The 24,257-nt window shown below is 34.7% G+C and overlaps 2 protein-coding genes across 2 annotated transcripts in view; both read left to right on the top strand.

Annotated features, from left to right (window-relative positions):
* The window catches only part of LSM8 (LSM8 homolog, U6 small nuclear RNA associated), a 765,242-nt gene that overhangs the window by 165,897 nt on the left and 575,088 nt on the right, over window positions 1-24,257 (top strand). The gene's annotated exons all lie outside the window — the stretch shown is intronic.
* Window positions 1-24,257, top strand: part of CFTR (CF transmembrane conductance regulator) — a 180,832-nt gene that overhangs the window by 99,539 nt on the left and 57,036 nt on the right. Inside the window, exons 12-20 of the mRNA XM_050785105.1 lie at window positions 3,453-3,547; window positions 6,073-6,159; window positions 7,654-8,377; window positions 10,653-10,781; window positions 14,345-14,382; window positions 15,053-15,303; window positions 18,184-18,263; window positions 21,544-21,694; window positions 22,602-22,829. Of these exons, the coding sequence (XP_050641062.1) occupies window positions 3,453-3,547; window positions 6,073-6,159; window positions 7,654-8,377; window positions 10,653-10,781; window positions 14,345-14,382; window positions 15,053-15,303; window positions 18,184-18,263; window positions 21,544-21,694; window positions 22,602-22,829 (1,783 nt within the window). The remainder of the gene's footprint in view (window positions 1-3,452; window positions 3,548-6,072; window positions 6,160-7,653; window positions 8,378-10,652; window positions 10,782-14,344; window positions 14,383-15,052; window positions 15,304-18,183; window positions 18,264-21,543; window positions 21,695-22,601; window positions 22,830-24,257) is intronic.

Raw genomic sequence — 24,257 nt, 5'->3', positions numbered from 1 at the left:
CTAAACCAAGGACAATAAGAGTTTTTCCAATGTTATCTTCTAGAATTATGTTTTCTGGTCTTAGATTTAAGTATTTGATTCATCTTGAGTTAATTTTTGTATAAGGTGAGCGTTGAGGATCCAGTTTCATTCTTCTACATGTGACTTGCCGGTTTTCCCGGCACTATTTATTAAATAGGGTATCCTGTCCCCACTTCATGTTTTTGTATGCTTTGTCAAAGATCAGTTGGCTTTAAGTATTTGGCTTTATTTCTGGGTTCTCTATTCTGTTCCATTGGTCTACTTGCCTATTTGTGTACCAGTACCTTGCTGTTTTAGTAACTATAGCCTTGTAGTATAATTTGAAGTTGGGTAATATGATGCCTCCAGATTTGTTCTTTTCGCTTAGTATCCCTTTAGCTATGTGGGCTCTTTTTTAGTTCCATATGAATTTTAGGATTTTTTTCTATTTCTGTGAAGAATTATGATGGTATTTTGATGAGAATTGTATTGAATTTGTAGATTGCTTTTGGCAGTATGGTCATTTTCACAATATTGATTCTACCCATCCATGAGCATGGGATGTGTTTCCACTTCTTTGTGTCATCTGTAATTTCTTTGAGCAGCATTTTGTAGTTTTGCTTGTAGAGATCTTTAACCTCCTTGGTTAAATATATTTTCAAGTATTTTATTTTATTTTATTTCATTTCTTACAGCTGTTGTAAAAGGGATTGAGTTCTTGATTTGATTCTCAGCTTAGTTGTTGTCAGCAGGGACATTTTCTAAAGTATGGACTGTAGTTCCTTATCTTCTGTTTCTTATTGACACCTTCACTTTTCTTGTCCTTTTTTCCCACTATTATCTTCTTGACTTTTTAATATTTAGATATCTGCTTCTCCTGACAGTTTTTGCTTTTCCAATTTTCTTTCTTTTTCTCCTCTGCACACATTTATTTATTTTCTTCTATGTAGTTCTTTATTTTTAACTTAATATTTGATTAACTTGCCTTCCCTGTCTCTCTTCCTTCTTTCCATAAATCTTCATTAGTTGCCTGTGCTAGGCTAGGATTCTATACCCTCTAAATCCATAATCTGTTTTCTATAGTCAACTGTGTTATAATCATACTGTCAAGATAATTACTTATTTTTAGTACTTAAAAATATTTTGAAATTTTAACCAGTTTAATTAATACAATGTTGAGTTCAAATCTGAAAAAACAATGGAAAACTGTAATAATTTTAGCAACCTCCTGCTTTTTAATAATGTATTAGAAAATTTGCCTCTTTATCAAAAGCCTACAGTGAATCTATTCATACAAGGCAAAAGCAAACCATTCTCTTCATTCTCTTTTTTTTCCCCAAGAGATTTAAGTGCTTTTTTGTTTGCTTTTTTTTTTTTTTTAAAGATATAGAGTCTTGCTCTGTCACCCAGGCTGCAATGCAGTGGTGTGATTGTAGCTCGCTGTAGCCTCAAATTCCTGGGTTCAAGCAATACTCCTACCTCAGCCTCCTGAGTAGCTGGGACTACAGGTGCATGCTACCACGCCCAGCTAATTTAAAAGAAAAAAATTGTGTAGAGATGGGTCTTGCTATGTTGCCCAGGCTAGTCTTAAACTTCCAATCTCAAGCATTTCTCCCACCCAGCATCCTGAAGTGCTGAGATTATAAGTGAGCCACTATGCCCAACCAGATTTAGTTTTTAAAAAGAGAATGCGATTTGAAAAGGGAAAAATGTGAGGCAGGAGAGAAGAAATACACACATGAGATGTCCTGTAATTGCTATAAAACTGAAATCTTCTGCCTCGCTAAAGGAGCACTTCCATGAACACCTCTAAATTACCTCATTACCTTCTAAATTAGGTGTGAAGTCTACCTTCTAAATTATGAGTGAAATCTACTGCAGTCTTGTTATTTGGATGGAATCCTAGGCACGTGGTCCAGTTCATGAGTTGAACAAAAGCATGCTCATTTAGGCCAGGTAGAAAGAAAGAGCTATGTTTTACAGGTCTCATAACCACAGAAGGTCCTCCCCATAAGCAGTGCTTATGGGTATTAATGACCTCTCTCTATTTTATTTCTCCAGCGCCTGAGTAGCAGAGTCCATTGAGTCCTGCTACATCTCCTCCAACATGTCAGCATTTTTTTCACAGGCCTTTTGTCACTCTAGATCAGAAATGTTGATAGCAACAGTTCCTTGAGGGCAGTGGCTAGCATGATTCCAGCCAACAGGAGCTGCCAAATGGTTCTCAATACAAATGACTACTTATTAATCTATTTACTTTGTGCATTTGGAGTTTTGCATGTGAAGTCCTATTTATGTCCATATGATAGATAAATGAAACAAATGAATAACAGAAGTAACCATTTTGACACTTTAGATATAGATAATATTGGATTATTTCTGGATTGTGAAAGAAGAAGGAGGAAGCATATGGAAGAGAATTTTTAATAGAGGGGAGGAAGAAGGAGGTGGAAACAAATGTGCAAGGATGGGAGGAGAAAAGGGAGAGAGCTTTTTTTCTTTTCTTTTCTTTTTTAAGGCTAATGAGAGTTTACTACCTATCTAACTCTTCTCATTCTTCAAGACTCAGACCAAATCCCATCTATTTGAAAACCTCTAGGGTATTCTATCTATTGTATACTTCAGTTATGTGCAAAATTAATTTGCCAATAATTGTGAACTCTTTTATAAACTATCTTAAAATGGTTAGCTAATCTTTGGGATGGTATTTAGCCTTCTGCAGGATTATGACTTACCTTCTAAATTAGACGTATAATGCCTAGGAGTCAAGGACTATTTCTCATAAATTCCAGTCTTCTTTTACAATGCCTAGAATGGCTGTTGCCACAGAAATGTTCATTACCTGGGAGGAAGGATGACAGGAGAGGCAGAATGAGTGGAGAGAGGTCGTGGGAATGAGGTGCTGAGGATAGATGAGGAAGAAAGCTGTTTTATTTGGGAGGATAGGTGAGAGAAGTATGGAAAGGAATTGCCTTGGAACCATGGAAGCCCAGTGAAGATACTTAGATCCTGCAGAGGTGTAAATAGTGTTCTTTTAGTTTCTCTTATTAGGAGGTTGATTCATTTTGGGAGATTTCTTTCGAAACGAGTGAACTTAAATTGGAGAAAAGTGCATTTTAGTATGTTGATAGCATTTGAATTTGTAAAATGGACCTATGGATGATCTACACACATTTATATGCCTATAAATATATACATATTTTATGTTTTGGTATTTTATAATTATTATTTAATGATCTTTAATGACATTTTAAAAATTAAATAAAAATTTACATCTAAAATTTCAGCAATGTTGTTTTTGACCAACTAAATAAATTGCTTTTGAAATAATGGAGATGCAATGTTCAAAATTTCAACTGTGGTTAAAGCAATAGTGTGATATAAGATGTGCCTTTCAAATTCAGATTGAGCGTACTAAAAGTCACTCTCTAATTTTCTATTTTCGATAATAGGACATCTCCAAGTTTGCAGAGAAAGACAATATAGTTCTTGGAGAAGGTGGAATCACACTGAGTGGAGGTCAACGAGCAAGAATTTCTTTAGCAAGGTGAATAATTATTGGTCTAACAAGCATTTGCCGTAAATGTCATTCATGTAAAAAAAATTACAGACATTTCTCTATTGCTTTATATTCTGTTTCTGGAATTGAAAAAATCCTGGGGTTTTATAGCTAGTGGGTTAAGAATCACATTTAAGAACTATAAATAATGGTATAGTATCCAGATTTGGTAGAGATTATGGCTTATTCAAAATCCATGCCCATATTTTGGTGTCTGTATATTTGTTTGCCTCATGGTATAGTTTACTACAAATGGAAGACTCTAGGATTCTGCACAATACTGGCAAGAGAAGATGTAAATATCTGTGAGTTCCATCATGGACCCCGCCACTCCAATGTACACACCAGCTTTAGGCTTCTTGGTATAGATAAACATCTACTTTCAAAGCTTTTCATCATGATTTTCACAGCAAAATAGGAAGGCAAATGATGTCACTTAGCTTAAAATCTATAATATTTAAAATAAACAGGACAAACACATTAACATTGTTGGGGGAGGAGGTCCCTAGGTAGAAACACTCTTGGTCCAAGCCTTTTAAAGCTGTTAAAGAGATGTAAATATAGATAATGTATGTCAAGGAGAGAGCTTTGTGGTTAAACTGTAACTTTCAGTTTAAACAATTATTGGTGACTCTGATGTCAAATGTTTCTCAAGCTTTATCTGAACAAAATTCTTCTCACTTTGTTGCCAACGTCGTTAACAAGAAATCACATTGACTCATTGATGTGTTGGCTCCTTTCCCTTACTTTCTGTTGCTTTCCAGAAGCTGAGACTGGAAACTAATGCTCACTGAGCACCTGCAATTGCCTGGGAGTATTCTAGTCGTGTGTGTATTTTTGTGTGTATGTAATCTCCTTACAGCTCTGCAAAGTAAGAATTGTTCTCCCTGCTTTACAGAAGAGATCATAAGATAATTGAGGCTGTTAGATGTTAACTTGCCAAAAGCCACACAGGAAAATTGTAGAGTCACAATTTGAACCAGGTCCTTTTGATTCTTTACATTAAACCATGCTTTGATCTTGGAAACACATTGTAAGGTAATAAATCAATAGATATGGATAATTCACAGACAAGATAATGGCTTCTAAAAAATATGGAAGTTGATTATTTTTATCTGAGAGCCAAAGTAAGATTTATTCTAAGTATTCCACAAATTTAGATAAGATAGAGTATATGGCTTCTAGACATCCAACATAGAATTGAGTTTGTGTTATCAGTTTAAGATTTGGTTTTGCTGTAAGGTGCACACACTTTGAGGAACTACAAATAATTGTCTATTCTTATTCTGATCAGAATGTGTAATGTGTTGTCCAGTTTGGGATGAAGAATTTATTGTTTCTAATCTCATAAGAAACTTGTCATACATGTGAGGGAGAGAATTAAGAACTGAGTGTGGGGGATGGAACTGTGTACATTTTGACGGGATCCGTTATGTAGCTCTTGCATACTGTCTTCAAAAATAAGTTACACTATAAAGGTTGTTTTAGACTTTTAAAGTTTTCTCATTGGTTTTTTAAAAATTTTAAAACTTGGTTTTAAAAATTTCTTAATTGTGTGCTGAATACAATTTTCTTTTTCACAGAAGTACCAAAAATTACATGTATAAACACAGAATCCTATGTGCTTGAGATATAAGTAAGGTTACTAAAATCACACTTGAAAAATGTAAATGTTATAAAGAAATTGTCTCATTTCTATTAATATGAGAACTGTGTCTTCATCTTTATTACCGTTCTAAGGTCAACTCAATGTAGATTTTACTTGCTTATAGTTTCATATTTTAGCTAAATAGTAAAATAATATGGATATACATTTTGTTGTGAATTATTCATACTTTCCTTATTTGGATCTTTTATAAATATGACATAGAGACTAAAACTACAAGGAACAAAATGCAATATCAATTCTACAGTTGTGGCAGCACTGCTATCAATTTGTTGATAGTGGTTAACACTTAGAAAAACATTTTTAAAATAATTTCACATAAGTACTATAATTCATTAGCTATCTCTGACATTTTACAGTTTGAAATAGTTTATTTTCTTCTTGGTGTCTTCACCAAAACCCAACATCTTCGAGGGCAGGAACTGTATAATTTTTGCCATTGTATTTTGAGCACATAGCATGGTACTTGTCTCTAAATAGATACTATTGTTAAAAGTTGTTTTTTTTTTTTAAGGTAATATTTTATAGTGTATGCTATGGTACAATTCAGTTTGTGACTTTTGCTAGTTTATGCCACTTACAGTTAGCAAAACCACTTCAGCAGTTCTTGGAATGTTGTGAAAAGTGATAAAAATCTGCAACTTATTCCTTTATTCCTCATTTAAAATCATCTACCCCAGTAAAAACATGTATAAAAGAGCTACTTCTGCACCACTTTTGAGAATAGCGTTATTTCAGTGAATGGATGTAATGACCATATTGTAATGCATGTAGTGAACTGTTTAAGGCAAATCATCTATACTAAAAGACACAGGAAATAGTAATTTAATTTCCTTTTTCTTTTTAGAGCAGTATACAAAGATGCTGATTTGTATTTATTAGACTCTCCTTTTGGATACCTAGATGTTTTAACAGAAAAAGAAATATTTGAAAGGTATGTTCTTTGAATAACTTGCTTATAATGCTTATGCTAAAACACAAGAAAGAAAGTCTATCCCATCATAGATTGCATTTTACTTCTTGAGAAATATGTTCACCATTGTTGGTATGGCAGAATGTAGCATGGTATTAACTCAAATCTGATCTGCCCTACCTGGCCAAGAGTCAAGATTGCTTTCATTAAAACCTTTTCTGACCACCTCATGCTAAACCAGTTTCTCCCATTGCTATACTGTTATAGCAATTGCTATCTATGTAGTTTTTGCAGTATCATTGCCTTGTGATATATATTACTTTAATTGATTATTATACTTAACATTCTTATTTACTTTTTTGTGTATTTTACTCTGTCTTCTCCTTAGATAGTAAACTTCTTAAGAAAATACATATGCTAAGTGTTTTACTGGTTTAATATAGGTGAATGCTTAGACCACTCATCTACCTCAATACTTCCTTGGAGATCTCCTCCTCAGTCACACAGAGCTCAGGAATTATATTTCCTTGGAACTCCTGTTAGGGTCCAATATACATGAAATTCCCTAGACAGACAGACAATCAGTATATGGCTTGCTTTCAAAGTTTCAAAATGGTTTCATGGACTATCAAATAGTTTATTCGGAGAACAGTTATATACTCTTCTAGAAATAAAGATTTTAAGCAATAAAGATGTATATGTGTATAAAATGGCTGGATTATTCCTAGAAGTACCTTTCTTAGAATTTAGTTAAATTTAATATCCAAAATACTATCTTTACAACCCTGAGACTGTGAAAAGTAACTTCTATCAATATAAACTTTACTACATTTGTATTGTGTTAGTGTGTTACAGTACAAACTAGAACAATGTATCTTTCTATATGATATATTACATAATACCTAAAAAAACTGGTATTTCTTAGATGATTCTAGTCAGGATTTACTTCTAGAACAGATTAAAGTTTTATTAGAGGAGAGTCAAATTAATTATCCAATTCTCAGTTGTTATTGTTGCTGTTTTATTTTTAGCAAAACAGATTAGTCTTAATGTAAGCACTTGAGAAATAAATTGGTGGTCAGCCTAAAATGTAAACAAGAAATTAATAGAAAATTTAAAGAACAGCAGAGCTCTGACATTTAAAAGAAATGAAGTACAAATCTCTAGGGACCTTAAAGGTCATCTAATAATTTCCTCATTTTCTAGATAAATAAACTGAGACCCAGAGGATAAATGATTTGCTCAAAGTCAAATATCTACTTAATATAGGAAATTTAATTTCATTCTCAGTCTGTTAACATGCAACTTTTCAATATAGCATGTTATTTCATGCTATCAGAATTCACAAGGCACCAATTCAATTACTACAGAGTACTTATAGAATCATTTAAAATATAATAAAATTGTATGATAGAGATTATATGCAATAAAACATTAATAAAATGCTAAAATACAAGACATTATTGCAATAAAGTATTTATAAAATTGATATTTATATATTTTTATATCTTAAAGCTGTGTCTGTAAACTGATGGCTAACAAAACTAGGATTCTGGTCACTTCTAAAATGGAACATTTAAAGAAAGCTGACAAAATATTAATTTTACATGAAGGTAGCAGCTATTTTTATGGAACATTTTCAGAACTCCAAAATCTACGGCCAGACTTTAGCTCAAAACTCATGGGATATGATTCTTTCGACCAATTTAGTGCAGAAAGAAGAAATTCAATCCTAACTGAGACCTTACGCCGTTTCTCATTAGAAGGAGATGCTCCTGTCTCCTGGACCGAAACAAAAAAACAATCTTTTAAACAGACTGGAGAGTTTGGGGAAAAAAGGAAGAATTCTATTCTCAATCCAATCAACTCTATACGAAAATTTTCCATTGTCCAAAAGACTCCCTTACAAATGAATGGCATCGAAGAGGATTCTGATGAGCCTTTAGAGAGAAGGCTGTCCTTAGTTCCAGATTCTGAGCAGGGAGAGGTGATACTCCCTCGCATCAGCGTGATCAGCACTGGCCCCACGCTTCAGGCACGGAGGAGGCAGTCTGTTCTGAACCTGATGACACACTCAGTTAACCAAGGTCAGAGCATTCACAGAAAGACAGCAGCATCCACACGAAAAGTGTCACTGGCCCCTCAGGCAAACTTGACTGAACTGGATATATATTCAAGAAGGTTATCTCAAGAAACTGGCTTGGAAATAAGTGAAGAAATTAATGAAGAAGACTTAAAGGTAGGTATAAATTGCTTGTGGGTATTTCACCATACAGGGTGCAATTGAGTAGAATGCAATATGTAGCATGTAACAAAATTTACTCAAATCATGGGATTAGGATAAGGTTTATCTTAAAACTCAGACAGTATGAAGTTCATTAATTATGCAAGCAACTTTAAAATGTAAAATAACAAATGATTTCTTTTTGCGATGGACATATCTCTTCCCATAAAATGGGAAAGGATTTAGTTTTCGGTCCTTTACTAAACCAGTGATAATTGTGACTATAAGTTAGAAAGCATCTACTTTATTACCATCTTGAACCCTCTATGGGAAGAGGTGCAGTATAAGTAACTGTATAAATAAATAGTAGCTTTCATTATTTATAGCTCGCAAAATAATCTGTATGGAAGTAGCTTATATAAGGTATATAAACATTTAGACTCTTGATGGGACTCACATTCTAGTTTGTGTATCAGTCTTGCCTGAATTTAGCTAGTGTGGGCTTTTTTTATCTTGTGAGTTTGCTTTATACATTGGGTTGCTAAAGAGATTTCTTTTAGAGAAGGTATATGAAGCTCAACATGTACTAGTGCCAATCTTCAGACAGAAAGTTTGTTATATTAGGTCTTAAGAATAAAAGTATTTTATTTTTAAAACAAGAAATAATGTAAAAAGGAGAGTTTTTGTTATTTTAGTAGAAAACTTAATGCCTTGGATGAAATGAGCCATGGGCAGGGTTGTAATTAATTGATATATTTAATAGTATAGATCATTTGAGAATAATGTGACCTTTGACAAGACACAAGCCATTAACATCTCTAGGCTGAAGTTTCCTTCTTTGTAAAATGAGGGAATAAAATAGATCCCTAAAGTGCGTAATTTTAGAATTTCCATACTTTACGAAGGTTTCCTAAACGATAATTCATTTATATAGTGTTTTGTTTGTTTGTTTGTTTGAGATGGAGTTTCACTCTGTCACCTAGGCTGGAGTACAATGGCGTGACCTCGGCTCACTGCAACCTCTGCTTACTGGGTTCAAGCAATTCTCCTGCCTCAGCCTCCTGAGTAGCTGGGATTACAGGCATGCACCACCACACCCAGCTAATTTTTGTATTTTTAGTAGAGAAGGGGTTTCATCATGTTGGCCAGGCTGGTCTCGAACTCCTGACCTTGTGATCTGCCCCCCTTGGCCTCCCAAAGTGCTGGGATTACAGGCATGAGCCACCGCGCCCAGCCTGAGCCACTGTGCCCAACCCATTTATATAATTTAATATCAATCTAAATGAATTTCTCAATCCTGAGCCTAAAAATTTAGTTGTAAAGAATGATAGCCTTGACTAATAATAGTTTCCATTTATGGATTGCATCTAGTTCTAGGTGGCATACATTTAGTCCCCACAACTACCCTGGAAGGTACTTAAAATTTTTCACATTTGCAGATAAGGAAATTAAAGTTCAGAGAAGTTCAGCAACACGCTTGAATTCAGGCGGCTCCTAGGCTGTTAATGGTGGAGTTTGGGTTCAAATTCAGATCTGTCTGACTCAAAAAATGCATACTCCTAACCAGTGCACTATATCCCAATACCATAGGACCTCTTCTTTGTGATTCATAGTGTTTTCCTATGAGTTTTGTTGATCTTGTGAGAAACAAAACTATCTTTTTCCTTTGGACTATCTGGAATCTCTCTTTTTCAAAATTTTGAAATGTATCGATATGCCAAAAGACAAAGATTTCTAGAGGAATAGGAATATGCCTAGGATGAGAATTATGTAATTTAAATCATAGTTGCAAAGAGAGATAGTCCTAAGTTACTAAGGAATGTTCAAACACAAATGGGCTTTCAGTCTACTGGAAGACCTTTATAGTATATACAGTGCAGTATACTGACCTGTACTTGTCCATGGACCCCTGAAGAAACGGGTTAAATCAAAGAGAGTTCTGGGAAACTTCATTTAGGTGGTATCATTCATTTGATAAAAGGTATGCCACTGTTAAGCCTTTAATGGTAAAACTGTCCAATAATAATACAGTTACATAATCAGTGATACATTTTTAGAATTTTGAAAAATTACGGTGTTTCTCAGTTTTAATAAAGCTGTGTTGCTCCAGTAGACATTATTCTGACTATAAAATGACATCATACATGGCATTTATACTGATTTATATTTGTTAAAATACACTTAGATTCAAGTAATACTATTCCTTTATTTTCATATATTAAAAATAAAACCACCATGGTGGCATGAAACTGTATTGTCTTATTGTAATAGCCATAATTCTCTTATTCAGGAGTGCTTTTTTGATGATATGGAGAGCATACCAGCGGTGACTACATGGAACACATACCTTCGATATATTACTGTCCACAAGAGCTTAATTTTTGTGCTAATTTGGTGCTTGGTAATTTTTCTGGCTGAGGTAAGACTGTTCTATTGTAAAGTATACTGTGATTTAAAGTTAAATTAAGATAGTTTTGAAGGATGTATACATATATATGCACACACTTAAATATGTATATATACACATACATATATATGTATACATGTATGTGTGCATATATACACACATATATAACTATGTATAAGTATGTATATATTTATATATTACATATATTTGTGATTTTACAGTATATAATAGTATAGATTCATATAGTTCTTAGCTTCTGAAAAATCAACAATTAGAATCACTATTGATATTTTACTATTTCATATTACATATAAAATATATTTAAATACAAATATAAGAAGAGTTTTTAATAGATTTTATTAATAAATGTTAAGAGATTCAAAAACTCAAAAGTAGAAGGCTTTTATTTGGATTGAAATTAACCAATTAGAATCACTATTGATATTTTATTATTTCATATTACATATCAAATGTATTTAAATATAAAGATAAGAGTTTTTAATAGATTTTACAATAAATGTTAAGAGACTAAAAAACCCAAAGTAGAAGGCTTTTATTTGGATTGAAATTAAAGGCCAGGCACGGTGGTTCATGCCTGTAATCCCAGAATTTTAGGAGACTGAGCGGGGAGGATTGCTTGAGCCCAGGGGTCGAGACCAGCCTGGGCAACATAGTGAGACACTGTATCTACAAAAACATTAAAGAATTAGCTGGGCATAGTGGTGTGTGCTTGTATGCTACCATTTACTAAGGAGGCTGAGGTGGGAGAATCGCTTGAGTCTGGGAGGTCAAGGCTGCTGTGAGCTGTGATTGTGCCATTGCATTCCAGCCTGGGTGCCAGAGAGAGACCATATCTCTAAATAAATCATAAACAACAACAACAACAACAACAACAAAAACACTGAAAGCAAATCTGTATTAAATTTTAAATTCATTTGACTCTAGATCATGGGTGTCCAACCTTGTGGCTTCCCTGGGCCACATTGGAAGAAGAAGAGTTGTCTTGGGCCACACATAAAATACACTTACAATAGCAGATGAGCTAAAAAAAAGAAAAAAAAGTCCATGCATAATCTTTGTGATATCTGCCACCACAGATAAGCATAATAGTCCTCTCATTCAAAAGGTTGGACACAGCTGCTCTAGATATTTTATTGTTAAATATGCAGGCAATTACTATTTAAATGAAGATTTCTTCACAAAATGAGATTAGATATGTATTAGTGGCTTAGCATTCATTTTAGACAACCCTTTTAGAGAGTCAAATCACACACTTGCTTACAGAAATTTTGTTGTCTTCAATGTCCCCATTGTGGTTTCTTTACCAAGCCTCTACTGTTCTTCACATGGCCAAGTTAAAAAAAAAGAGTGGGGGCGGAAAGAATGAAAATTGCATGGTAGGCCACAAGTTCAGATCCTCATCAGCACAAGATGTGATAGTAGAAAAATAGTAATTTTTAAAAAGTATGTTCACAATTATACAACTAAGCAATTCATTCACCAGTGTTCACAATTCTATTGCCTTCTTTGAGCCAAAATTTCCATAGTTTTTCTTTTAGACTAAGCTCCTTTATGATACCATTGTGCCCATTTCTCATTACCATTGAAATGTATCATGAGCATGTCACATTCTGGTACAACTGCTAATCCAGGATGACAGTTTAGTTTTTTTAAATTCAATTGAGAGTCTTGTACTCATGACCAGAGAAACTAAAGAAAGGTTAAGATACATTTTGTCCTTGATGTAAGTGGTTTATCTATTTTTAGTTTTCCTAAGGTTCAAATTTCAATTTAGATTTATGTTTTTATAGGTTAGGTAAAATATGCTTCCCTTTTGAAATATGAAGTATGTAGTCTTTTTAAAAACTTCTTCAAAGCTGTTAAAGTGAAAAAAATTAATTTGGTCTATTCAGTTTGTTAGCACTTATCATTTTGGAAAGAAAGTGACTCTACTTTTGTATTTTGTAACATTTTCCCTGCTATAGGGCAGTATCTTCTGTGAGTTCTTAGACATTAGCACCGAAGAAATAGGCAAAAAAAAAAAAAAATCTATTATGTTAATTCTTAGAACCCCTGCTTGGCAGTGCATCATTGACTAGATGGAGAAGAAATGAAAATAATACATTGGGAAGCAGTTTCCTGGTTCTTTTGAAAACACTTAGAGAGTCTTGTTGTTGACTGGAATATCTGAAGATCCTTTTTAATACTTTCATTCTATGATTGTTAAGAATATGTTATAGAACTGCTTTATCCTGTTTCTTTATGACTTCCCTTCTGCTTGTTGATTAGAAATCCCTGAGTGGCTTTACATTATTAGTAGTAGATATGTAGTATATTCCCATAATACCACTGCTGCTGTTGACTAATAGTAATTATTTTAGGGCAGCTTTATGACAGTTGGTTTATGTTTTAGGGTGTCATTTGACTTGTGAAGCATTGAAATCTGGATATTAAGCATGCTGTTTTCTATGTGGTATGGAATGATTCTTAAAGCCCTGAGAAAATTGAAAATAAAAATATTTTTCCTTTTTACCCTAATCACCTATGACTGTCACTCTATCATAAACTGAATAAACTTTATAACCTGAAAACATTTTGAAAATGAAATGACAGAACTTGCTTACTCTATTGTTTCTATATGTACCAAATATTTTAAAAAAGTATTATGCTAAGTCCTTGAAAATATTTTGTTCTAGTCAATTTAAGCAGTTTAGGTTGGTAGTTCTCTGTGGAAACAGCCACGAAATAATTTTATATTATGATGACTAGACCAGTCTTTGAACATTACTTTGGTTATTGTTCCATTAGTAAATTACTGAAGGCAATCTCACTCTGTCGTCCAGTCTGGAGTGCAGCAGTGGTGTGATCTTGGCTCACTGCAACCTCTACCTTCTGGGTTCAAGCAGTTCTGGTCCCTTGGCCACCTGAGTAGTTGGAATCACAGGTGTGCACCACCAGGCCTGGCTAATATTTTTTGGCATTTCTAGTAGAGATGAGGTTTTGCCACATTGGCCAGGCTGTCCTCAAACTCCTGGCCTCAAGTGATGTCCGCCTTGGCCTCCCAAAGTGCTGGTATTACAAGCGTGAGCCGCTGTGCGTGGCCTGAAACTTATAATTCATTTCCATTAATATTAATCTCACCTTTTCCAGTAATTAATTGGTTTCACAGGTATTAGTCCCCTATAATCATTGAATGGCAAATGAAATTATTTATAGCAAATAAACAGATTAATTATCTGCCAGCAGGCTGAGATTAGTTTCTTTAAAAAATGTTTATTATTTAAAACATTCAGCTGTGATCTTGGCTTTCTTGTGAGGTTCAGTCGTTTCTATTGAATAAAGGAGATAAATGGCAAAGAATTTACTGCAGTGAAATTTGAATTCCGTTAACTTAATGTGTTCTCATCCAAATAATAGTACTTAGAACAACTATTACAGCTGCTGGACCCGGGAACACAAAGCAAAGGAAGATGAAATTGTGTGTACATTGATATTGGTACACACATCAAATGGTGCGATGTGAATTTAGGTGAAGATGTTAGAAAAAAATCAACTGTTTTCTTGTTCCATTCCAGGTGGCTGCTTCTTTGGTTGTGCTGTGGTTCCTTGGAAAGTGAGTATTCCATGTCCTATTGTGTAGATTGTGTTTTATTTCTGTTGATTAAATATTGTAAATCACTGTTTGTATGTATTGTAATCTACTTTGTTTCATTTCTCCCAAGCATTATGGTAGTGGAAAAATAAGGTTTTTTGTTTAAAGGATGACCATTAGTTGGGTAAGGTGACACATACCTGTAGTCCTAGCTCCTCCACAGACTGACGCAAGAGGATCACTTGAGCCCAGGAGCTCAGGGCTGTAGTGTTCTATCATTGTGAATAGCCACTGCACTCCAGCCTGGACAATATAGCAAGATCCTATATCTAAAATAAATAAAATAAAATAAAATGAATAAATTGTGAGCATGTACAGTTCCTGCAGTTTCTAAAGAATATAGTTCTGTTCAGTTTCTGTGAAACACAATAAAAATATTTGAAATAACATTACACTTTTACAGTTTTCTTCAAATGTTTTAATTTAATAAAGAACAACTCAATCTCTGTCAATAATGAGAAAACATATCTATTTTCTTGCAATAATAGTAAGATTTTGAGATTAAGGGTGCACACTCTTCTAATGCAATATATTGTATTTCTTTAGACTCAAATTTAGTTCCATTTACATGTATTGGAAATTCAATTAGTAAGTTTGGCTGCCAAATAACAATTTCCCTTTTGCTTTACAGCACTCCTCCTCAAGACAAAGGGAATAGTACTTATAGTAGAAATAACAGCTATGCAGTGATTATCACCAGAACCAGTTCGTATTATGTGTTTTACATTTACGTGGGAGTAGCCGACACTTTGCTTGCTATGGGATTCTTCAGAGGTCTACCACTGGTGCATACTCTAATCACAGTGTCGAAAATTTTACACCACAAAATGTTACATTCTGTTCTTCAAGCACCTATGTCAACCCTCAACACGTTGAAAGCAGGTACTTTACTAGGACTAAGAAATGAAACTGCTGATCCACCATCAATAGGGCCTGTGGTTTCATTGGTTTTCTAATGGCAGTGCTGGCTTTTGCACAGAGGCATCTGTCCTTTGTTGAACCTCCTTTTGACTGGCATGCACATTTCTCAGATATTATAGGTTATCATATGTTGTTGCTCCTAATATTTCTGTGTTAGATAATTAGAGTAGCTAGGTTTGTAAGAATGTGATGTTGGTGGGACTGTAGCAGCACAAGAAGGCCCTTATGGGTCAGTCATACCTCTCTTTTCAAATACTTGGTCTAGCTCTCTTCTGGGCATCTTGTTGCCAATATATAATATTGTTCAAAAGGGCAGGAAACTTAAAGTGATCAAAGAAAATATGTTTTTTTGTATTGATTAAGTCTTTTGATGGGGTAGAATAATCTAATTTCATGTAACTGCTCAAAGTTATATGGTAGAGGGGATTCCAAATGTATTTTAAAACTATTTTTGTATTATCATATTTGAAGTAATAGAAAGTCAGAGTAGTAAAATAAAGATACTAAAAATTTTAAAAACTAATAAGATACTTTGGAAGAAATCAATTCTGTTGATTCCTCATTAGACAAATTTGCACTGAAAGACTGAGGTTAATAAGGATTCCCCCAAGTTTTTTCACAGCAACCTGAGAGCACTTTCTCTGTTGAGGCATTTACTCTGTGATATGAAAAGATGAATAAGTCACAGTTCTTGCCCTGGAGGAGGTCACAGGTGAGAGGAGGAATTGACACAGAAACATTTGATATAAAGCAAGGAATAAATTCCAAGACTAAAATTTTCAGAAATCTAAAAACTCAAGATAAGAAAAACCCATCATATTTTCTGGATGACAAAATTTCAGTGTTATAGTATGTAGGAAGATCTTGATATTTATTCTGAAGCCCATGTGTCTTGCTGAAATCTTGCCTCATTTGGATATACTCATCACCATCCTCTGTTTTGGAGCTAAGAATTTTAGACTCAAGATGTCCAATTAATTGATCCATTGATTTTATTTTTTATGGAAATCTGAGACCCAGAGCAGGCAGGGGATTTCTCGCACATTTCTGGAAGAGTCAGACATGAGCCATGTGACACAGTGGAAAGAACATGAGCATTGCCTGAGCTCTGAGTTGGCGCTATAAGAGCAGTGATCATGGGCAAGTGACTCTCCTGAGCCTTGGCCTCCTCACCTGTTAAGTGGGGAAAAGAATATTTCAGAGGATCTTTGTGAGAATGAAACAAGGCAATTTACTTGCCTGCTACATAGCCAGTGGGAAATCAATATAAGTTCCCCGTGGTTCCCTTCTGTGGGGTGTTGTTCCCACAGAGGGTGCACTGGCCATTCCACCTCTTCTTTTCCAAGCTCCTGTTTCCCTTTAATGCTGTTCATAGTTGGTTCCAAACCATTTGAAATATAATAAGCACCAGGATGGTTTTTTCTTTCCACCAAAGCAAATTTCATTTTCTAAACACTGTTTATAAATACCAATGGCTATTTTTTCAATTTTTGATTATCATGGAAAGATACAAATATATTTAATTAAATATGCCAAAGAATGTATTAATAAATATGTATTAAATAATTCCTACATATAAGGCCTTTTTTCTTGGGGCTATGGGTGATACAAAATAAGTGTGGCATGATCCCATTGAGCTTTAGCAATTTATAACCTAGAAAAAGAGTTAAGATATGTTTATAAGTTCCTGTGATATAAGACATGCATATAGTCATTATAACAGAGGTGCAAACAAGATGTATTAAGTATATCCAGAGGAAGAGATTAATCCCAGCTGGAGAAAACACTGATGTTTTCTTGCAGCAGGGGCATTTGAGTTGAGCAAGGGAGGAAACAGATTTTGACGATGAGAGCTGAGGGGAAAGGGGTTTCAGGTGGAGGGAACCACATGGGGAAAGCAGGGAGGTAGGAAAGTGTAGAGTGTGTTTAAAGAATAGACCAGTTTGGCTGAAACAGGATATTTGAGCAGAGGAAGCTTGTACTAAGTAGGTGGGTTGAGGCCAAATTATGCAAGGCATTAAATATTAAACTAGGAATTTTGGACTTTATCCTGCAGTTTATGGGGGGTAAATGATAAGATTCAATATCACTTTATTTGTACAGTATTATGTTACATTTTATCAAATTGTTTGTTTAATTCCTGTCTAGACAATGAATTTCTCAAGGACAAGGAGCATGGCTTATTCACCTCAGTTATTTCAGTGCCTAGTATTGTGCCTGGTACATAGTAGACACTTGTATATAACCTTTTTAAATTGAAGCAACAAGTTATCAACCTTACAAATGTGAATCCATGATTCAGATGACAGGTTGAAATGTAGATTGTCCATGAAGAGGGTAGAAAGAGAGTATGACAAGGGAGGACCAGACAGTGGGGCAGGCAGGGAGAGAGAGCAGCCAGGGTTTTGGTAGAGGTATGTCAAAAAGGTATGGAAGTCAGAGGAAAAGGAGACCCCTATGTTATGGAATACAAATGGAGGAGATGGTGACAGCGTATCGAGTAAGTTGTCATTAAATGCAAGGTTGCAAAAATAAGATTGTAATAGCAGGATGAATACCCACCTATTCCTAACATAATTTATAGTAAAATCTATTTCAAAGACATTGGTTGTTACTTGAATCTTACAGGAATCTGAAACTTTTTAAAACGTTTAAAAGTACAAGACAATAACTTGAACATATAATTATTTAGAATGTTTGCAAAGAAACAAAATTTTCTAAGTCTTTATCTGATTACATGCTAATTCTTATTTGGGTTCTGAATGAGTCTACTGTGATCCAAATTTAGTATTGAATATATTGATATATCTTTTGAGGAATTTGTCATCTTGTATATTATAGGTGGGATTCTTAATAGATTCTCCAAAGATATAGCAATTTTGGATGATCTTCTGCCTCTTACCATATTTGACTTCATCCAGGTATGTAAAAATAAGTACTGTTAAGTATGTCTATTTGCCATGTTGTTTTTTAAATAATAACAAAAGCAAATGCAATTTCGTTTTCAATTTTTATTTGATTGAGAGTTGAAGTCCTGTCTATTGAATTAATTTTGTGATTATCCAAAGCCTTCAAAATAGACGTAAGTTTAGTAAATTCAATAACAAGTCAGAACTGTTTATCTGGCCCAGACCTGAGGCAATCCCACATTTAGATGTAATAGCTGTCTACTTGGGAGTGATTTGAGAGGCACAAAGGGCTATCTTTCCCCAGATCACTGGCCGCAAAGTGTGACATTTTGGCATTGGCATCGCTATTTTATGGAAGCCAACCTCCCCGCAAAAGGCCTGTATTAGAATCAAGATGGATTCCCTGGGTGGGTTACACTTGAAACTAGCCTCACCGTGAACATTTTAGCACAGAGTAGCTAGCCCATTCCCCCACAGTAAGGACCATAAGGAAGAGAGAGAAGCAAAGATAAGTTTTTGAACAAAAGAAAGGGGAAAGAAAAATCTAGGGTTTTATGAGGGCTGTCCCTGAGTGATAGATGTGAATAGGCCTCCAGGGAAGCCTGGCTCAAAGGCTGACTCTTTGGGTTGGGGTGACTGACTGGTGGTGAGAGTGGAGAAGAAAAGGGCAGTGGAGGAGGTGAAAGTGACCTTGGGACATCAGGTCTCCATACGTGACAGGATTTAAGGAGTGTTGTAAGCTGTGGTTGTTGGACCAGGTTTGAGCACAGCTTCCTGAGCTTCCTGACTGGTTTAGGTCAAGCTCCAGAGAGCAAATACCACAGTCTCAGTGATCTCCCTGGAGAAACAGTTGGAATAGGATGCTGCCCATGTTGGGATGAGTCATTGTCCCCTCTTGCTCTTTCCCCACCCCTGCAAAATAATAATACTGTATTTGATTGAACATATAAAACAAAAGAAGTATTATCACGTAAGTGTGTATATATAACCAACATTGACAGGTGCAGAAAAATCAGACTGTCAGTTAGCCTCATCTGAAATGATTGACACAAGTATATTTACTGTTCCAAGTGAACTTTGGCATTTTGGATATCCTTCAGTTGTTCTGTTTAAAGATATAACTTAGAAGCAGCTGATGGAATATTTAAATCCATGCTTTGAATTCATGCATTCAAAGAAACATGTCCTGTGTCACTAAATGCTGACATTTGTTTTTCATGTTAAGAGTGTAAATAACTTGTCCCAAATATAATATTATTACATCAGATAAAAATTGGAATGTGAACCTCTTGACTTGATTTTGAAAGTATTTGCCAATGGTGCCTCTTGATAATTATTTGAGGCTCACTTCAGAACTCCTCTGTAAGAGTTAATTTTTAAGTATTCATTTTATAAATTACCATTTTTGACATACGTGATGGCTCTCAAATTTTTTCTTTTATGCCAATTTGAATCACTTCTGCTCAACGTGTTTGTTTTTTGTTTGTTGGCTGGAGTGCAGTGGTGCAATCTTGGCTCAATGCAACCTCCGCCTCCTGGGTTCAAGCAATTCTCTTGTGTCAGCCTCCAGAGTAGCTGGGATTACAGGTGCCCACCACCATGCCTGACTAATTTTTGTATTATTTCACCACATTGGCCAGGCTGGTCTTCAACTCCTGACCTCAAGTGAGCCACCTGCCTCAGCCTCATAAAGTGCTGGAATTACAGGTGTTAGCCACTGCACCTGGCCCGGTTCAACTTTTAATGCTAAGATTCATTTGTTGTTGTTTCACAGATGATTAAGCAGAGGTCTTTTATATTAATTTACCTATTTTATTTGTAAGAGAGTCTCATATTAAGAGAGCATAATATACGACAATCCAAATACAGTACAAATTTGGTTAATTTTGATTTTGTTAAATGATTAATCACAGGGGTCCTTTAAATTGTGAACTCCTCTGATTATACTTAATTGTGTTATACCTCTAGTTATACTTAATTTCAGACAAATAAAATTTAATTCTATTCATGACATTTCAGAAGCAGATCTGTTGCACAAAATAAAGCATACCTATAAGTTTTCTTTTTTAAAAATATTTCTGTTCACTCTATTTTCTATTACTTTTCTCTTTTAAAATTTTTAATTTTATTGTGGCAAGTCCACTTAACATGAGGTTTACCCTCTTAACAGATTTTTATGTGTAAAATACAATATTGTTCACCATGGGCAAAATGTTGCATGGCAGATCTCTGGAACTTACTCATTTTGCACTACTGAAATTTTATACCTGTTGATTAGTAACTCCCCATTTCCCTCTATCCCCTGTCCTGTTGCCCATGGTTCTGTTCTTTGCTTCTTTGAGTTTGAGTATTTTGATATCTCATATAATCTTCATTCTATTTTCTAACTTTTGACAATGTTCTGACAAATTTGCTTTCTGGATTGGAGCACTGTATAGTGAAAATTGAAAATCGGGGTTATTTTCCACAGATTCCCACTATTTTACCCTGAGCAGACACTTATCTTGAAGGGTCTCAGGTTTGTCACTTGTAGAATGGGGAATATAAACCTAATAATGGTCCCTTTCAGTTCTAAAGTTATATCAGTTGAAAATGCATGTGTCACTTATGGAAACTGGTAGAGAACTGCCTCACTGAATAGCATACGGATGTTATAAAGTGTTTATTTTTTTTCCTTTCTGCTGACAGTTACTTTATTTATACTTTATTCAAATGGGTTTTTGTGAAGTAAGTGTTGGCAGACTTTGTACCTTTTAAAAATGTATGTATTTGGTGTAATGTAGAAATATGGAATTTATTAAGTATGATTTATTTCAATGTTAAGCATGAGAAAATATGCTCCAAAAGGTTAGATAGCTTGCCTAAATGACAAGCTTGTATTTCAAGCAGAACTTTCTGAATCAAAAGACTCCAAGATGAACGCCCAACTTTCAAAAACTGTCTAACCAAAATAAGTCCTAAGATTTACCTTCATACTAAAATTATTTAAAAAGTTTATGTTAAATTAATATTCACTTAAAATGTATTTATCATACAATACTTTAAAGTGCCTGGGAAATGAAAATATCCCAAGATCAAAGAACACCATGTTTTCAAAACTTCAAAAATGTTATCAGTGACATGAACAATTTTTAAAATTTTCATAGAGCCTATGAAAAATGTACTTGCAAATGGTTACTTTCCGACTAGGAATAGAATGGGGAGAGTATTTAGAAATAAATCACTGACACACTTTGTCCACTTTGCAATGTGAAAACGTTTACTCACAAACATGTTTTCTTCGATCTCACAGTTGTTATTAATTGTGATTGGAGCTATAGCAGTTGTCGCGGTTTTACAACCCTACATCTTTGTTGCAACAGTGCCAGTGATAGTGGCTTTTATTATGTTGAGAGCATATTTTCTCCAAACCTCACAGCAACTCAAACAACTGGAATCTGAAGGTATGACAGTGAATGTGTGATACTCATCTTGGAAAAAAGCTACAAGAGCTATTTGAGATTCTTTATTGTTAATCTACTTTTCAAAAAAAATTCTGTTTTTAAACTTTCACATCATATAACAATAATTATTTTCTACATGTATGTGTCTATAAAAGGAAACTGTATTACAAAGTACGCATGGATTGTTTTTCTTAATTAACGGCCATGTGACTTCATTTTGGTTTTAAAATGGGTATATAGAATCTTACCACAGTTGGTGTATAGGACATTCATTTATAATAAACATATCAATTAAATTAAAAAATGATAGTGCTGCTATTACTAAAGGTTTCTCTGGGTTCCCAAATGATACTTGACCAAATTTGTCCCTTTGACTTTTTGTCTTCGGACACCCTTCCTTCATGTATTGGAGCTGCCATTTCATGTTCCCCCAAACTCTACTTGAGCTGTTAGGGAATCACATTTTGCAGTGACAGCCTTAGTGTTGGTACATTTTCAGGCAATAATTTTTCAGTGTATTTCTGCTTTGTAGGTTATTAGCTAAATCAAGTCACATAAACTTCCTTAATGTAGATACTTGAAAAAATTGTCTTAACATTTTTTTCAGTGATAATTAATTTAGAATTAGCCAGAAAATTCCCAGTGGTAGCCAAGAAAAAGGAATAAATGTTGGTGGTGATTTTTTAAGTTCCCATCTCTAGTAGCCAAGTAAAAAAGGAGGGTAGCTCATTAATAAAATAACAAATCACATCTATTCAAAGAATGGCACCAGTGTGAAAAAATCTTTTTAACCAATGACATTTGCGATATGATTACTCTAATTTAGTCTTTTTCAGGTACATGGTGTTATGAAATTGCATTCTGTGTTTATGTTATTTGCAATGTTTTCTATGGAAATATTTCACAGGCAGGAGTCCAATTTTCACTCATCTTGTTACAAGCTTAAAAGGACTATGGACACTTCGTGCCTTCGGACGGCAGCCTTACTTTGAAACTCTGTTCCACAAAGCTCTGAATTTACATACTGCCAACTGGTTCTTGTACCTATCAACACTGCGCTGGTTCCAAATGAGAATAGAAATGATTTTTGTCATCTTCTTCATTGCTGTTACCTTCATTTCCATTTTAACAACAGGTACTATGAACTGATTAATTTTAGCTAAGCATTTAGTAAAAACTTTGTCAATGAATAAAATGCTGCATTCTTATAGGTTATCAATTTTTGGTATCTTTAGAGTTTTTTTGGAGTTTAATAATTAACAAATTTGTTGGTTTATCATTGAACAAATGATTTCTTTGAATTTCCATTGTTTTATTGTTGAACAAATAATTTACTTGAAGTTGGATATATATGGTATTATCCCTGTTTTCACAGTTTTAAAAACCAAGGCACGCAGATTGTCAGATAGCAATTCTGTGATTGAAGGGGAAAAAATGTCACCTCTTCATACTCATATTGATGAAGAGTCCTAGCTTCAAAATTAATAGATCCCTAAAGAAGGGAAATGAAGCATCTGCATTCACACACACACACACACACACACACACACACAGTTCCCCTTGTCGGTAAGTTTTGTTTCTTAAATCTCTACTAGGTAAAATTTGTTATCTAATTGCAAATTTTGCACAAAGTAAAACTGTCACAGAAAAGAAAGGAAGACTCATGTTTTTCAAAAGAAAAAAAAAAAGAAAGTGCCATGTGTTTTAAACACAAATGTTCTGGATTGATTTTAGGATCTTTAGTGAAAAACAAAGTATTTCATAATAAGTAAAATAAAAATGTATGTAGGTAAATTTGTTTTCTCTAATTTAAGAATTTGAATTTCTGAGTATTTATGATAAGTATTGAAGTAAGTTGTTATATGTGACAGTGAATATTGGCAGAGTAAATGCCAAATCAATGCCAAATCTGGGAGATCATTTGATTGTAGGAACAGAATTCTGCTCAAACCAGAAGCAGGCATTTGTTGGAGTTACAGGAAGGCTTCAAGGAACAACGAGAAGGTGGTGCCATTTGACTCTTAAAGAAGCTGGAACAGGCACAAGAGAGTCAGCTGCAACTCTTCTTCTTCTTGAGTCTATATCTGTCCTGGGTCCATGCCTTTCTGTGACTGCTTCATTCCTTTCTCTCTCTGAAGACTGGTTTTCCTGGTGTACCAGTGCTATGCCACACTGACTTTATGTAGTGTCACTGTTCTGGCCTCCTGAATTAACTGGCTTTCCTGGTGTACCAGAACTATGCCACATTGACTTTATGTAGTGTCTCCATTCTGGCCTCCTGAATTAACTGGCTTTCCTGGTGAACCAGGGCTATGCAACATTGACTTTATGTAGTGTCTCCATTCAGGCCTCCTGAATTAACTGGCTTTCCTGGTGAACCAGGGCTATGCAACATTGACTTTTTGTAGTGTCTCCATTCTGGCCTCCTGAATTAACAGGAGAGCTCCTCTGTACAATTGCAAAGTCCTGGAGAGAACAGAAAACAGGTTCCTTTTGGCTCAGGGGTCCACCTGCAGTCTACTCCACTGCTATGAGGATAGTGGGTTCGCCACCTTTGTTGTTC

Source organism: Macaca thibetana, chromosome 3, assembly GCF_024542745.1.
Source record: "Macaca thibetana thibetana isolate TM-01 chromosome 3, ASM2454274v1, whole genome shotgun sequence".
In the NCBI taxonomy this organism is placed as follows: Eukaryota; Metazoa; Chordata; class Mammalia; order Primates; family Cercopithecidae; genus Macaca; species Macaca thibetana.
This window is presented reverse-complemented; position numbering and strand designations above follow the sequence as displayed.